We start from the raw sequence: 17,963 nt of genomic DNA on the forward strand, positions 1-17,963 counted from the left end.
TGGCACACCAGGTACTTCAAAATTTCACGAATTTGGCCTTAAACATTAAAGTTTTGTCTAAGGATAATCTTCATTTACTCGGCTCACCAATCTTTGATGAGGCCATTCCATCTGTTTTGGCTAAATCTCTTTCAAAATTTCGTGATAACTCGCAACGCTTAGCCAAAATTAGTAGCCACTCCGCCCTATTTATTTTAAAATTTTGTTTACTGGTTCCCAAATTTACATACTTACTCCGTTGTTGCCCGATTTGGAAATGCACTAATTTGGTCCAACCACTCGACATTCTTTTAAAATCACAACTTCAATCAATCCTTAATGGCCGTTTTAGTGATCAGGGTTGGGCCCAAGCCTCTCTACCAATAAGATTTGGTGGCATTGGTACTCGTAAAATCTCGAGTGTGGCTCTGCCGGCATTCTTGTCTTTAATCCATGGCACGTCTGTTCTCGCAGGTAAAATCCTCAAAGCCCCATCGGCAACAAACTGCGAGATCGCGTGCCTGGTTGAAGCCAGGAATGCCTGGCTAGCTGAATTGCCGGATGTGCCATCTAGACCCGAGAGGCAAAGGGCCTGGGACAACTTAGCCTCCACTGCCGTTTTGAAAGGTTTAATTGACACGTCGTCGGGAAGGGACCGCGCAAGGCTCCTAGCTGTGTCCAGGCCAGAGTCGGGACAATGGCTGCACGCCTATCCTTCACCCAATACCGGCACATTTATCGACCCAACTACTCTTAGAATTGCCATCGGTCTCCGGGTCGGGGCTGATGTATGTGTGGACCACAGCTGCGCCTCTTGTGGAGCCTCCGTTGATCGCCTCGGCCATCACGGACTCGCCTGCTCCTCGGGCGCCGGCCGCCTATCCCGTCATGCCGCGCTCAACGACATCCTGAGGAGAGCGCTCGTCAGCGCCAACGTCCCTGCGGCTCTGGAGCCCCAGATCGCAAGGGATGACGGCAAGCGCCTCGACGGGATGTCGTTGATCCCCTGGCGGATGGGTCGCGCGCTGGTGTGGGACGCCACCTGCGCAGACACGTTGGCGGCGTCCTACATTTCGGCCACCAGCAAACAGGCCGGGGCGGCGGCTGACGTCCGAGAACGCTTCAAGGCGAATAAATATTGTTGTCTCGGCGCACACTACGAGTTTGTGGCTTTTGGCGTCGAGACACTAGGCCCTTGGGGTAAGGCGGCACGGGGGCTCCACAAAGCGCTTAGCAAACGCCTGAGGGAGGCCACAGGTGACCCTCGCGCAGGCGGCTTTCTCGCGCAAAGATTGGCTATAGCAATCCAGCGCGGGAATGCCGCCTGCGTGATGGGCACCTTGCCTAGGGGGCAACATTTAGAAGGGCCTTTTATGTAAGTATTTTTAAGTTTATTTTTACTTTAGTATTATTATTTAGTTTGTAATTTGTTTATTGTTTAAGTATCTTTTAGTTTTTTCTTAATTCTTTCTGTAATTTATTTTAGTTATATATATTTCCTTTATCCATATATATATTGTATATATATATGGACGAATGTTTTTTTTTTTATTTGTATTCATTATTTTTTCATGATTTTGACCCATGTTCTTATACTGACATGTGTTAAAATTGTTAAATATCAAACGGGGTCGTCAACGCCATCTAGCCCAGAATAGGCCAAAGGTTGTAGCGCCATCTATCCGAGAATAAAATTTTCTTGATTTTCGAGGCACGTTTTTTCCTTGGACTGAATTCATCTTATACGGACATACGGAGTTACATAGGTCTTTGCTCTACACATATTGAAGAAAAAAAGTTTGTGACTATTGCGATATTTTGTACAAGGGGGAAATCCCTACTTACCTATATATATTTACTTAAAATATTATAAATGCGAACTAACTTCGTCCATATATTACATTACACAAAATTTAATTTTCCTATCTCATTAACACATACTGTCACATTTGGCATGACCCCCCCCCCCTCTGTTGCTGTGACGTAATATGTAGATGATCCCTAAGTTGGTACTTACCAATAGTCGACACCTATCAATAATTGATAACTATCAATAGTCGAATTACATCACAGAAGTAATTAATTACGCCCAACACTGTCAAATAATAACTTACCACCAGCCAGTTACCGCATAACATATCAGTATCATATCAGTATGTCAGTTTTAATATCAGTATTTTATAATTAATGGAACTATAGGTCTTATTGTATATCTGCAAGTTTAAACTTATCTGTATGTGACTGTTTGTTTCCTAAATAAAAAAAAAAAAAAAAAAAAACATACGGAGCCGTACAGCGTACATTCGCTTTAGCCAAATAAAGGAAGCACATTAGTAACATTAACTTATTTTCATCAAATTCTGTTTCAAAAACTATAAAAAGTTCTAAAAATTATTTCAATGATTTGATCCCTTCACTTGAAAGTTGCTTTGGAACCACTCCAATGACACAACACAAAAGAAATAGTTATTTGTGCAACAAGAGAGGAAAGTTGGTTTTTCTTGCGAGTGTTTATTTTGAGTCCCGAGAAAGCGAAAGATTCTATGATTGAATCACGAGCGAAGCGAGTGATTCTTAGTTAGAATCTTGAGCTCGTGGGACTCAATAACACGAGATGTAAAATAACTTTTTGCTCTCGTGTTGCACACATAATTTTTCACCTCAGTAGTGAGAACATTTTAAAGGTTAAAATGTATTTCGAATTACACAGAATAATACAGAGAAAAAAAAACCGGCCCAGTGCGAGTCGGACTCGCCCACCAAGGGTTCCGTACCCAAAGAGTAAAAACGGGACCCTATTACTAAGACTCCGCTGTCCGTCTGTCCGTCTGTCTGTCACCAGGCTGTATCTCATGAACCGTGATAGCTAGACAGTTGAAATTTTCACAGATGATGTATTTTTGTTGCCGCTATTACAACAAATACTAAAAACAGAATAATATTAATATTTAAATGGGGCTCCCATACAATAAACGTGTTTTTTTTTTTTTTTTTCGTAATGGTACGGAACCCTTCGTGCGCGAGTCCGACTCGCACTTGGCCGATTTTTAGTAATTGTTGTTATAGCGGCAACAGAAATACATCTTCTGTGAAAATTTCAACTGTCTAGCTATCACGGTTCATGAGATACAGCCTGGTGACAGACAGACGGACAGACGGACAGTGGAGTCTTAGTAATAGGGTCCCGTTTTTACCCTTTGGGTACGGAACCCTAAAAAAAAAGTATGAAGTGGCACTTCATGTCCTACACTAAATTAAAAAGCTACTTTGTTTCACTCTCTGGAGTGAGGAAAGTTGCACTTTCTTCACTCCCTGGAGTGAGGAAAGTCGCACTCCTCACTCCAGGGAGTGACGAAAGTCGCACTCCTCACTCCAGGGAGTGACGAAAGTCCTCACTCCAGGGAGTGACGAAAGTAGGCTTGTTCGAGCTGCTGAGGTGAAAATTAAATAGTCACCTTTAAACCTAGCGATCAAAGCTGGTGACACTGTCTGGTACAACTCAGCCAGTAGTTCGTGCCGCGTGGAAATGACGGACTCGAGGCACTTGGCTGCCGCGCGTCTCACCTAGAAATATCAACAGTTTAATAAAATGATACAGAACAAACCACATTAATCGTCTTTTAAACTAATGTCGGAAATAGTTATTTGTGCAACAAGAGAGGAAAGTTGGCTTTTCTTGCGAGTGTTTATTTTGAGTCCCGAGAAAGCGAAAGATTCTAAGTTAAAATCTTGAGCGTAGCGAGGGACTCAAAAACACGAGATGTAAAATAACTTCGCTCTCGTGCTGCACATATAATTTTTCACCTCAGTAGTGAGAACATATAAAAGGTTAAAATGTATTTCGAATTACACAGAATAATAAAAAAAAACAATTTGTAATAGAAGTATGAAGTGGCAGTTCATGGCCTTCACACTAAATTAAAAAGCTACTTTGTTTCACTCCCTGGAGTGAGGAAAGTCGCACTTTCCTCACTCCAGGGATTGACGAAAGTTGTTCGAGCTGCTGAGGTGAAAAACTAATAACCACCCCACTTATTCAAATACTCCTCAAAGTCGGACGGGGACGGAGTCCGAGTCGGGCGCCGCCGTTTCATCTTCCATCTCTTCGTCTTCGCCGCCGTCGCCTTCTTCAGAATCTTCTTATATAGTCGTTGCTACAGACCTAGTAGTAATTACCTTCCAGGACATATCGTCGTCATCAGAGTACTCCTCGGAGTCGGACTCAGGGTCCGCGTCGGGCGCCGCCGTTTCATCTTCCATCTCTTCGTCTTCGCCGCCGCCGCCTTCTTCGGAATCTTCGTAGTTGTAGTTCGGGTCGTAGGTGATCATCTTGAGGCATAGCTCGATGATCTGGAAGCAAATTTTGTGATTATGATTATTAAATGATAAAATAAAATATATTCATTGTTTTACAACTAACTTAGACTGATATAGTCAAACATAAATTGAAGTTTTAATTAGTCTTTATATTTTGTTCCCGAAAGTTTAGGAACACAATTTTGGTACGGCTTTGAAATTAGGCTCCAATATATGGTACAGAACAGATAACTTAGGTCTTTCTGAGTGTGCATGATCATTGATCATGTTTATATATGTCTTTAATCTATTGTAGTGGTATAGTTATGGAGATTAAATCATGATAACCAGCAGCAAATAAGGTCGGTTCTATCTAAAGATTCCTACCTACAACTGAGCTAACAACAGTACACTTTTTTATTCATATAAATAATTCAACTTGAGAGGTTATTACTTTACTATTGTCAGATAGAAATATGTCGGGATATGCGGCTGTATTCCTTAGGGCACTTAAGAACGAACGCCTTGAATTTGCAGGCAGTGCTCACGGAGCTCCTCGTCTGGGTCGTTAGAGTGCTGGAGCACCTACGGAACCACTCACCAGAGCTGCTGTACCATATTGTTAGACTGAAGTGCTTACTGTCGGGATATGTGGCTGAACTTCCTTAGGGCACTTGAGCACAAACGCCTCCAGAGCTTGCAGGCAGTGCTCGCGGAGCTCCTCGTCTGTGTCGTTCGAGTGTTCGAGCACTTGCGGAGCCACTCGCCACAGCTGCTCACCGAAGCGGTGACCTGCTTGGCGGCTAAAAATATAAAACTACATTATCATGGAAATTAGATTATTAAAACATAAAATGCTTTTTAAATTTGTTTGTCCTTATCAATAATAATAATAATAAAAGACGTTTATTCAAGAAGTTGTAACATAGGTACATAATAAAAGTACACGATAATGCTCAGATCATTACCAGTTACTTCGATGATGTTTCCGGTGCATTTGTTACTAAACCAAACTCACAATTAGAATGTTTTTGTAATAATGTGTCACTAGATTAGAGTAGGTACTTTGCTGTAACTCAAAATTGTTCATATTCGTGTATTTTGGAGTACTGGGACTACTTCGCAATGAGTGATGATGCTGTCAGGAATAATTATGGTCATTTGGATCTCGTTTAACATGAAAAAACTGGCCAAGTGAGCAAGGGAGAGGCACTGGCTGTTAGCCTGGATATCGCAAAGGCCTTCGATAGGGTTTGGCATAAGGCACTTCTTTCCAAACTTCCCTCGTACGGGCTTCCTAAGGGGTTGTGCACATGGGTTTCCAGCTTTCTATCTGGGCGTAGCATTTCAGTCGTCACTGACGGAATATGCTCGGATTATAAGCCCATAAACGCTGGAGTACCCCAAGGATCTGTACTATCGCCTACCCTGTTTCTTCTGCATATCAATGATATGTTATTAACTAAGAATATTCATTGCTATGCAGATGACAGCACTGGCGATAGCTGTTATACAGGTCGTGCAAACGCCCCCCCTGAGCAGGTGTCGGAGTGCAGGATGCGACTTGTGTCTGAGATTGAGACGTCCCTTGAACAGGTCTCCGAATGGGGTAGACGTAACCTCGTCCAGTTCAACCCCAGTAAGACACAAGTCTGCGCGTTTTCCCAAAGCCAAAGTTTCAGGGCATTCCCAGGGGATACTTGGTGTAGACATTACGAACGAAGTCCAGTTTCGTAGTCATCTGGAACAAAAAGCCAAACTGGCCTCCAAAAAGCTTGGGGTGCTTAACAGAGCCAGACAGTACTTCACACCGGGTCACCGACTTTTGTTATATAAAGCGCAGGTTCGACCCCATATGGAGTACTGTTCTCATCTCACGTCTGGCGCTCCACAATACCAGCTCCTTCCCCTTGACTCCATCCAACGGCGGGCAGTTCGTATTCTCGGCAATCCCGAACTTACTGACGGCTTAGAACCTCTTAGTCTTCGGAGAGACGTTGGCTCTCTTTGCATGTTCTACCGTCTGTACAATGGGGAATGTTCCGAGGAACTGTTTGATCTGGTACCATCGTCTCGTTTCTATCACCGCACCTCCCGCCAAAGGAGCAAAGCTCATCCTCACTTCTTAGACACATGGCATACCAAGAATAAGCGAGCATTTCGCTCGTTTCTTCCCAGAACGTGCAGAATGTGGAATGAGTTGCCTCCTGAGGTATTTCCTTTGTGCTACGACATGGGATTCTTCAAGAAGCGGGTATTTAGGGTTCTCAAGGGTCGGCAATGCTTAAGTGGCTCCTGTGATGTTGCTTATGTCCATGGGCGTAGATGACTGCTTCCCATCAGGCGGTTCGTCTGCTCGTTTGCTGACTATCGCATAAAAAAATAAAAAAAATAAAAAGTGCGAGTCCGACTCGCGTTCCAAGGGTTCCGTACATTACACAATTTAAACAATGTATTTTTTATGTGAAACGTGAGTGAAATGTCTTTAAAAAACCCGTAGGGGTCGGATCAAAAACTAAGTAATTAAGTCCGACTCACGCTTGACTGCACATTTCTAATAGGTTTTCCTGTGATCTATAGGTAAAGATCTATTTCGTGTATTTTTTTCAAAATTTTAAACCCAGTAGTTTCGGAGGGGTGAGGGGGGGAATGGTAATTTTTTGAATATTTTCTTGAATAACTTCTAAACTGTTTATTGTAAAATTATAAAAAATAAATATTTGAGATTCTCACAATGAGCTCTTTCATTTGATATGTAATACGATATAGTTTGAAAAACTTTATTTTTAATTTTTTCATTTATCCCCCAAAAGGGGCCCCCGTGTTTAAAATTAATTTGTTTACGTTACATGTCCGTCTTTGGGTCACAAACTTACATATGTATACCAAATTTCAACTTAATTGGTCCAGTAGTTTCGGAGAAAATATGCTGTGACAGACAGACAGACAGACGCACGCGGCACGAGTGATCCTATAAGGGTTCCGTTTTTTCCTTTTGAGGTACGGAACCCTAAAAAGGTACTAGTCTATAAACAAACAGTGTATTTTAAGTTTAGTACTGTACGCACCAGAAAGACTACATTTACATTTGTTAAAAAGAGACAAAAATTAATAAGTCTTATGAAAAATGGGGTTACAATTGACTCTTACCACACAGAGGCAATACACTGAATATGAGTGCGACTGACACTAGACGATGTAGATGAACCCAGTCCCTCCAGCAGGTGATCAATAAGCTTGTTATAGAGAGCAGCATTGCATGACATCACCAGATGGGAGAGTGCTACTATGGTGCGCTTACGGACGGCCTGGAACCAATAGATATTTTAAATAACTAGGTGATAAAGGTTTTATTTTATTTTATTATAAACTGATCGGCGATTGGCCCTAGTCACACATGGAAAGTGAAGACAGGGTCTAAGATGGAGCTCACCGGTTCAGTAATAGCCTATTCACTTGCTTGTCCATTAATTGCATCATACTTTTAGTTAGGGGGTGGGAGGTGGTCATGAAAATATGACATGTTGTGAAAAGGGGAGACGCAAACTTTGTGACGTCACTTAAAATTATCTCGTATACAAAAATGGTTATGAATTTGCTGCAAAGACAAATAAGTAGTTTTTATACTAAAAGTTTTTTTTTTTACTTTTTTTCCCCAATTGGTTTCCATTCATTTTCTAATGCTGCTTTTACCAATAAAATATGTAATTAAAATAATAATAATTTCGTATTGATATTTCCATTAAAAATTGTATTGCCAAAAATCAGATATCACGTAGAAAACTCATGAAATTCGTATGGTTAATATACTCAATATTCTTATCAAAGGAATTTTCATCAACCTGGATAATTAGCGGCAGTAGCGGCAAATAATCTATCATATTTTTTCAGTTACATTTGCATATATTTTTTAATAATTTTTCAAAAACGGCTTCAGCGATTTCGATGAAATTTACAATATAGGGGCGTATAAAAACGACAACTCGATTAAGCTAGGGTTCATTTTGAAAGTAATTAGTTTGCCCGAGTTTTTGCGGTAGCCCCGTTGGTACTAAATTGTAAAGTAATTATGCGATTTAATTTTTAAGCCAGAGGCTTACGAGACAGAATAATCGATCCATCTAGGTTTTATTGTTGGTAAGATTTGATTTTAAGTGTTTTTTAAATAAGAAATATGATATTTATAAGTTTTATAACATACATTAATTGGGGTGTGTGAAGTCCCCAATCCGCATTGTGCTAACGTGATTGCCCACGTTGCCACGTGCAGTGGGACATAAGTATATATATATATGGTTGTGATGATGATACAATCATTGTTATATAAATAGTCTAATTTCCTGAATTATCGAGTGAATGCCTGCAAAAAATAGCAGTATGATATATTTATTGCCGCTACTATATGTCTGAAACAGAAAGCTGATATGAATTTTTAAGTATTTATTTATTTATTTAATCTTCATTGCACAATACATGATAGTACAACAGGCGGACTTAATGCCGTAAGGCCGTAATACCAGTCAACCTCAACTCAGTCAAAGGTCATAGAAATAAATAATTAAAACACGAAAATTCTAATGAATGTATATCTAATGGACTAAATATGATCATGTTTCTTGATTTTCTTTACCTGACGTGGAGAAGCCAGTTGGGGGAGCAAAGAATTCAACAGCACCGGGTGGAATGAAATCAACAACCCGCCAAATCTGCTCAACAGATCTGCCAAAATATCAAGAGCTTCCAATTGAACTGACACATCTTCTTGCTGAAAATATAAAATAGCAACCAGTAACCAAAAGCACTAATTTAACAAACTTTTATCTAGTACCATGCCTACAATATTAGTAGCTTAGAAGTCATTTAAAGTTCAACTATCCTGCTAAGGTTCTAGTTATATTGCTTATTAAGTTTGATGGAAATTAAAATGCTAAGAGTGTAAACCTGCTAAATCTATTTATGAAAATAGACTTTAGTACTTACTTTGATAGATACCTATTAAAGTTCAAAATAATTAATTTCAAAAATGGATTTAGCAGGTTTACACTCTTTTATTTATTTATATGAGCCTAGTGTCCTACTGCTGGGCAAAGGCCTCCCTCCTCCCTTTCTACGTATCCCGGTCTTGACCAGTCTCCGACCAGTTCCTGTAAAAGGCGTCAAGCTCATATCGCCAACGCCGTCGAGGTTTGCCGCGACCCCGGGTTTGATGTGGGACCCAATTGGTTGTTATTTTAGCCCATAAATCGCCCGGCATACGGCAAACGTGTCCCGCCCAGTCCCACTTCAGCTTGGCGGCTGTTTCAGCTATGTTAGCTATTTAGCTATTTGAGTTTTGGAGTGCAGTACAGTGTTTTTGATGCGATCGGTCAACTTCACGCCGAGAATACTGCGCTCCATGGCGCACTGGCAAACCTTACGGGTGGTTTTCTGAACTTTTGTCAAGTGCTCCGTAGGTCAGGGTGGGAAGAATGCACATGTCCATGATCTTTCTTTTTAAAGATATAGGGAAGTCTCCCTTCATTTGCTTCTTCATAGACCAATAGCCCTTCCAGGCACTTTCGGTTCATCTTGCGACCTCCTTGTCCTGTCGTGCCTGGAATGAGACTATTTGGCCCAGGTAAATGTATTCTTGGACATAAGACATTTCTTCTCCATTCACTACCACTGTTATTTTTCGGCTGTTAGTCATGAGCTTGGTCTTTGACATGTTCATCAGTAATCCCACCTCAAAGCTGGCCCTGATTATAGTGTTAATTTGTTAAATATCAAAAAGTAATGCTTCTGACTTGACACTAGGACAAAGGTATAGGTGCAATCTTTACGAGCGATGGCGCCATACCTTTAGCCTACTGTGGAGTAGATGGCGTTACTTTTTGATATTTAACAAATTTAATACATATCAGTGAAAGAATAACGATCAAAGTCAAATGGTGTTCTAAAAGTTTTGATCTTCTGTGGAACGGTCTTACTTTCCAAAAGTGTATATGGAATGGCACCCAAATTATATAATAAACTCCCAAAATCCATTTTAGACTGTAATAATTAACAACATTTTAAGAAAATTTTGCATGACTTTTTATCCAAAAAAGCCTACTACTCCATTCAAGAGTACCTCTGTGACAAATTTTAACATTATCGCATAATATTACATATGAGACCGCTTTTGTTAACTTATATGTAAATATATTGTATTTTTTTTTTTTATGAAATAGGAGGCAAACGAGCAGACGGATCACCTGATGGTAAGCGATTGCCGCCGTCCATGGACACCCGCAACACCAGAGGGGTTGTAAGTGCGTTGCCGGCCTTTAAGATGGGAATACGCTCTTTTCTTGAAGGTTTGAAGGTCATATCGGTCCGGAAATACCGCAGGCGACAGTTCATTCCACAGTTTAGCTGTGCGAGGCAGGAAGTTTCTAGAGAAACGTACAGTTGAGGACTGCCAACCATCTAAATGGTGAGGATGGTAATATTGTCGCGTAGGGCGATGGCGAAAAGAAGCGGCAGGGATTAATCCGAACAATTCCTCGGAGCACTCCCCGTTATACACGCGATAGAAAATGCAGAGCCAGGCCACATCTCTACGCAGCGCCAAGGAGTCAAGCCGTTCCGAAATACGCTGGCAGTCGACAATTCGAGTCGCTCTTCGCTGGATGCGGTCCAGAGGGAGAAGCTGGTATTGGGGTGCCCCTGCCCATAGATGAGAACAGTATTCCATGTGTGGGCGAACCTGCGCTTTATACAGCTGTAGGCGGTGGGCCGGCGTGAAATACCGTCTCGATCTGTTGAGCACACCGAGCTATTTTGAGGCTAATTTGGCCTTACCCTCTTAATGGCCGCGGAACTGGACTTCACTCGAAATGTCGACGCCGTGGATTCCGATACTGGCTGCGGCAGTCAGGGGAGTGCTCTCAAAACGAGGTGACACGACAAACTTTAACTTTTTAGCGGTAAACGCGCAAACCTGTGTCTTGGTAGGGTTAAAACGGACTAAGTTTAGTCGACCCCATTCAGAGATTTATTTTAGGGAAGTCTCAATTTCAGACAAAAGTTTGTTCCGGCTCTCGATGACGTTTTCCCGAGAGACATTGGTGCGGCCGGTGTAAGAGGCATCACCCGTACTATCATCAGCATAACAATGAATTCCGCTGATTTGCAGCATGTCATTGATATGCAGAAGGAATAGCGTGGGTGATAGCACACAGCCTTGGGAGACACCAGCATTCACAGACATTGGAGTCTGAGCATTCGCCGTCAACTACGACCTTTATGCTTCTTCATTCAGAGATTTCTTTTAGGGAAGTCTCAATTTCAGACAAAAGTTTGTTCCGGCTCTTGATGACGTTTTCCCGAGAGACATTGGTGCGGCCGGTGTAAGAGGCATCACCCGTACTATCATCAGCATAACAATGAATTCCGCTGATTTGCAGCATGTCATTGATATGCAGAAAGAATAGCGTGGGTGATAGCATACAGCCTTGGGGGACACCAGCATTCAGACATGGAGTCTGAGCATTCGCCGTCAACTACGACCTTTATGCTTCTGTCTGCTAGAAAGCTACTGACCCATACACATAATCTCTCGGGAAGCCCATAAGATGGTGGCTTCGAAAGAAGTGCTTTGTGCCAGACGCAATCGAAGGCCTTCGCTATATCCAAACTAACAGCCAATGCTTCACCCCTTGTCTCGATCGCCTGTGCCCAACGATGTGTCAGGTAGACTAGAAGATCACCAGCCGAGCGGCCTCTACGGAAACCGTATTGTCGGTCACTAAGCAACTGGTACCGAACTACTGGTACTGGTCTAGGTACCGAAGGAGCTGGCAGTTGATAATGGACTCCATTATCTTCAAGAAAAGGGAGGTTATAGCTATTGGCCTGTATTTGGATGGATTTGAGCGGTCGCCTTTTTTAGGGATCGGGTGCACCAAAGCTGACTTCCACGAGGTCGGGACTACGCCAGAAGAGTAAGAGAGCCGAAAAATACGCGTTAAGACCGGTGCCTTGCATGACTTATGTTTTAAGTAGTAGTAACTTAAGTTTAACTGTTTGTACGCCTAATAGCAAGACCATGGTGATTCCACATTATTATGTTCCATCATTGTATATACCCATATTCTACAGACAATAAACGAATTATGAATTTTATTATGAAAGATGGCAGTAAATTTACGGTGGCTACATAATTTACCATGACAGTTACTCTCTATACACTCTAATGTTCTCTTTGCTAATATGTAACTCCTGTTGTAGTCAAATTGCTTAAATTTTTATCTTAATAAACAATTATAATTAATAATATAGTAATAAAATACCTTCTCAATAGCACTGCTCAACCTGCCAGTTATTTTCTTGCACACGTTAGCGGCCAGTGTGTTGGAGCCCAGAGGCAGTTCCGATATCACAGTCTTGAGACCGATGCTGCTGATGTCTCGCAGTTGTTCAGTATCCGATAACATGTTGGCACACAGCGTCTCGACTATGCCTTCCACATGATACTCTTTTACTTTATTTACAAGCGGACCAAGACTGAAAGTTTGAGATGCATAATACAATGTTAATTAACTTAATATAACCCATATGCACTTAGACCAATTTAAAATACATTTCTAATAGCATTTCAAAAAAAAACAAACAAACAACAATATAGGTTTTATAGGTTACTGATTTAAACTCACCATTTGACAGCCAGGTTCTGAACTTCACCGTTTTTGTCTTCAAGCAGACGAAGTAGCATCTTCACAACTTTTCTCTCCGAATCATCATCCAGCTTGATGCTGTCCTTTTGCAATTCGGTCATCAAATCATTCGTAGCCATAAACCGAAAATCTTTGTCGTTAGACGTCATCTAAAGGTCGAAATATACATTCATTCATTGTCAGGAAATAACAGAACATATTATTATGTGTATTTCAAACAACACCGGCTTACCTTCTCGAGAAGACTCGCGATTTGATAAGATACAATAGCCATTTTGACAAGTTTGCGGCTCTTCCAACAGAAAATTTAACAACTCCAGCAAACAGACTACTAACAAAAAATTATAATTTTCACACAACACACGCGAGGAAGGAACATTTGAACATTTAGGCAAAGCAGTCGCAAACCACCGAAAATAAAAAGGATTCCGCCTGGTGATGCTCCAATGACCAATGAAAATGAACAGAATAAAAATGCAATGCAAGTGACAATGACTTTTGTGTAGAAAAAAATTACCTTGTCTGTGATTAGGAGCTGTTTAAGGAATCATAGTTGGTCAAACCCAAAGAATATAATACACATCAAACCAAATCAAAAACCAAATTGTCTAAATAAGAACAAAAAAAACCGGCCAAGTGCGACTCGGACTCGCGTTCCAAGGGTTCCGTACATGACATAATTTAAACAATGTATTTTTTATGTAAAACGTGAGTGAAAGTCTTTAAAAAACCCGTAGGAGCCGGATCAAAAACTAAGTAATTAAATCCGACTCACGCTTGACTGCACATTTCTAATAGGTTTTCCTGTAATCTATAGGTAAGGATCTATTTTGTGTATTTTTTTCAAAATTTTAGACCCAGTACTTTCGGAGATAAAGGGGGAATGGTCATTTTTTGCCTATTTTCTTGAATAACTTCTAAAATGTCTATCATAAAATTATAGAAAAAAAATATTTGAGATCCTCACAATGAGCTCTTTCATTTGATATGTAACACGATATAGTTTGAAAAAGTTTATTTTTTAATTTTCTCATTTACCCCCCAAAAGTGGCCCCGTGTTTAAAATTCATTTGTTTAAGTTACTTGTCCGTCTTTGGGTCACAAACTTACATATGTATGCCAAATTTCAACTTAATAGGTCCAGTAGTTTCGGAGAAAATAGGCTGTGACCATAGACCTAGCATTACATAGACAAGCTATACGCGTGCGCCCGTAAGGGATAGACATAGATGACGTCATAAACGTGGGGATACCATATTGGTAAAAATTACCCTAATATTTGATATCACGTTGGGGCGATTACCCTGGAGGCAAAGTTAGCTTGTTTGACGGTATTAAAAAATTGTTAAATAAAATGTCAATGGGCCGTCCTTTTTAGGCGTATAAACAATGAAATACCTCCTATAATTCGCGCAGGTGGTACAAAACTAAACATGTTTAGTAAATAAAACGTAAAATAAAATGTATTATGGGTTTTAATTTAAAGTAATCACAAATCGCAATCACACCAATTAATGTACACCACATTTAATCTTCACAACATTTGTTTATTTATTTTTTGGAATTAGAAGTACGAAAAAACTTCGAGGTCAAAATTACCCATAAAATTATGATATTTTCATCTGGTATCCCTAACATGATTGTTATGCAGCTAAATTAAGAAGTTTAAAAATGGCTGACCTCAGACTCCTACCTACCTACGTAATTTGGGCGGATAATTTTACAAATAATGTTTTGTTAATTTGCGTAAATAATTGTGATATTTTCATTGAAATCGTTTGATTCTACATTGCTTTGAGTGTAACGTAATTTTACGATGTTATTCTCACATATTGCGTTAAGAGGAAGGTGTAAAATACCGTACTTACGTGTGAAAGATTATGATCTCATATTTTTGCTCAGAGCGGCTATTACAGCCGATTACAGAACAATTCACCAGTATTTTATCAAAGTTCAAGCATTCAAAACGCTAACCATCACTATATTTGGACGTAGTTACGCGAAAACGTTCCAACCCACAGCGACCCCATTTTGAGATAAACGCAATTTTGTGTTTTAGCGGTACACTTTTTCCCTGTAATTATTTCAGGCAAATAGTATTGGTTTTACTGTGGAATGCCAAATTGGTTATTGGATGATATGCATATTTTTTGTAAATACATAATACAAGGGGCATATAAATGGGTAAAACGAGTTTGAAACGTTTTTGCTAAATTTAATTTTGTATGAACCTTGTTAAATAGCAATTATGCATAAACGTTCCAAAACGAATTTAAGTGTATTATTTTATAAATATATATCTAAAATAAATTTAATATGTAAAATAATAAATAACAATGAGGAACATACAAAAACAACAAAAAAAAAATTGAAAATGTATTACAAAAAAAATAGGATGTGATCTTTTGAGCTAAGAACCTATGCCAAAAATTAGCTGATATGGTTCCAAAAGTTATCAAAAACTTATATTAAACATTCAATCATCATCGTATTCTATGATCTCGAAGTCCGGAACTCCACCAAACCCATCAATATCATCAGTAGCTTCTTCAGAACTTTGAAGCGTTCTATAAAATTGAAGGCAATCCTCAGGTATGTAGTGGTACATGGATTGTAATTCCACTAATTTCGCTGGAGCAATTGGTTTGCCATTAGGCCACAATAAACAAAAATCAGATTCTTTTATGTATTGCAGACTGCAGTTCTCGCTTTATTCTTTTATCAATTTTTAACTCATTGGTCGACAACGAAGGTGTCGCAAAAGGCACGGTTGGCTGTGCAAAGAGGGGTGCTGGTGCCTACACTTATGTATGGTAGCGAAAGTTGGGTATGGCAGAAGAGGCATCAGAGCCAAGTGAATGCAGTGGAAATGAGAGCGTTGAGAAGTGTGTGTGGTGTGAGATTACAAGATAGAATTAGGAACAGTGTGATAAGGGAAAAGTGTGAACTGAGCGAAGATGTAGTGACAAAAATTGAGAAAGGTATGTTGAGATGGTTTGGACACGTGGAAAGAATGAGTGAAAGAAGGCTAACAAAGAGAGTGTATAACGGAGAGGTAGAAACGGGAGTTGGAAGGGGCAGACCTCGGCGGACTTTCTCTGATCAGATCGGGGAAATCCTGAAGAAAGGCCAGGTCAAGAGCACCCTAAACCGGCGAGCGTGTATGAGGAATGTTATGAAAGTGAAGGAAGCGAAAGAGGTATGTCAGGATCGTAGCAAGTGGAAATCCGTGGTCTCTGCCTACCCCTCCGGGAAATAGGCGTGATTATATGTATGTATGTATGTATGTATGTATGTATTTATGTATGAAATCGTCTTCCATCGTAGACCGCATAAAAATAGAAAACATTTTATCTTTATCCAACTTAATTTCTTTTGTATGTAGCCAACTAACTTTAGATGAGTCTGTAAACTTCTTCCTATTGATAATCTTCTTTTCCAGTTTAGTTGAACTAAAAAAATCAGTCTGTCATTTTGTAAACTTGAAGAGGTTTAACTTTTTTACAGGTTTTAATAATATATTTTTTTTTTAATTTCTTTTTTTTAATTTTTTTTCAAAAAAGTATAACACATTTTAAACTTATACAAGTTTCGCCAAACTTGCGTTTAACGGCGAAATGGTGCACTCATTTTCAATGTTAGTACCTTAATCTAAATTTAATGATTAACTTATATTACTAAGGTTAATACTTTTATATTACATTAACAGTGTAAGTTGTAGGTATATATGTTGTTGTTATTCTTTAAGAATTTATTTGTAGTTTTACATGTATGTAAAATGTATGTTTTTGGTGCAATAAAGGATATTTATTTATATACAATATTTACCTATCTTATATATTTAGTAATGCGTTGTACCCAATACAACTTCTTAATTTTTGATTTAAAGATGTTTTTACTAGCACACTCGTCTTCTATTGATAAATTGTTCATTATTCGCGGTGTGATATACTTGCGCGTCCTTTTACCATAGTAGTTGCTAGCGGTTGGTTCCACGTATTTACGACGTTTTAACCCTGATATGAATGTTATTGATGTTATGAAGAAGCTACTGATGATGTTGATGGGTTTGGTGGAGTTCCGGACTTCGAGATCATAGAATACGATGATGATTGAATGTTTAATATAAGTTTTTGATAACTTTTGGAACCATATCAGCTAATTTTTGGCATAGGTTCTAAGCTCAAAATATCACGTCCTATTTTTTTTTGTAATACATTTTCAATTTTTTTTTGTTGTTTTTGTATGTTCCTCATTGTTATTTATTATTTCACATATTAAATTTATTTTAGATATATTTATAAAATAATACACTTAAATTCGTTTTGGAACGTTTATGCATAATTGCTATTTAACAAGGTTCATACAAAATTAAATTTAGCAAAAACATTTCAAACTCGTTTTACCTATTTATATGCCCCTTGTATTATGTATTTACAAAAAATATGCATATCATTCAATAACCAGTTTGGCATTCCACAGTAAAACCAATAGTATTTGCCTGAAATAATTACAGGGAAAAAGTGTACCACTAAAACACAAAATTGCGTTTATCTCAAAATGGGGTCGCTGTGGGTTGGAACGTTTTCGCGTAACTACGTCCAATTTAACAAAAGAAGACAACACGGCAGCACGTCTTACTTTGTCGGCATTTGTTTTCACACTACGATGACAAGTAGGTCCGCGGCGGCGTTTCGTTTCACATGTGCGTTTCGTTGGTGCTGTCATTTTACGGGAGCAAAGAATAATAATGTTGCCACCTTTATTGTAAATAGTCCATTGATTCTTTTGACTAAATACATAAACTTAAATATACCATAGTTATTTATTTTGGTAAATAATATTTAATAGCAAAAATGGATCAAGTATATGTGGATCGTTTATAGCAAAAAATTAGAAAATAATTTATTATAATAAAACGTTCCAATTTATTTAGAACAGTCTTCGCAGCTTAAAAAAACAGTATGGATTAATCTGAAAGGTTTCAAA

At 39.2% G+C, this 17,963-nt stretch overlaps 1 protein-coding gene across 2 annotated transcripts in view; it reads right to left on the bottom strand.

The window, feature by feature from the left end:
• LOC134755942 (cullin-associated NEDD8-dissociated protein 1) overlaps positions 1-13,505 on the bottom strand; it is a 40,513-nt gene extending 27,008 nt beyond the window's left edge. The window contains exons 1-8 of one of the 2 annotated variants that reach the window (XM_063692643.1): positions 13,207-13,505; positions 12,954-13,123; positions 12,591-12,804; positions 8,906-9,040; positions 7,426-7,583; positions 4,916-5,078; positions 4,156-4,329; positions 3,435-3,543 (exon numbers count right to left, since the gene is read on the bottom strand). In XM_063692643.1, the coding sequence (XP_063548713.1) occupies positions 3,435-3,543; positions 4,156-4,329; positions 4,916-5,078; positions 7,426-7,583; positions 8,906-9,040; positions 12,591-12,804; positions 12,954-13,123; positions 13,207-13,248 (1,165 nt within the window). In that variant the 5' untranslated portion in view covers positions 13,249-13,505. The remainder of the gene's footprint in view (positions 1-3,434; positions 3,544-4,155; positions 4,330-4,915; positions 5,079-7,425; positions 7,584-8,905; positions 9,041-12,590; positions 12,805-12,953; positions 13,124-13,206) is intronic. The other variant, XM_063692644.1, reaches the window with a different exon arrangement.
• Between the last annotated feature and the right edge of the window lie 4,458 nt (positions 13,506-17,963).

This window comes from Cydia strobilella, chromosome 3, assembly GCF_947568885.1.
Source record: "Cydia strobilella chromosome 3, ilCydStro3.1, whole genome shotgun sequence".
NCBI lineage: Eukaryota > Metazoa > Arthropoda > Insecta > Lepidoptera > Tortricidae > Cydia > Cydia strobilella.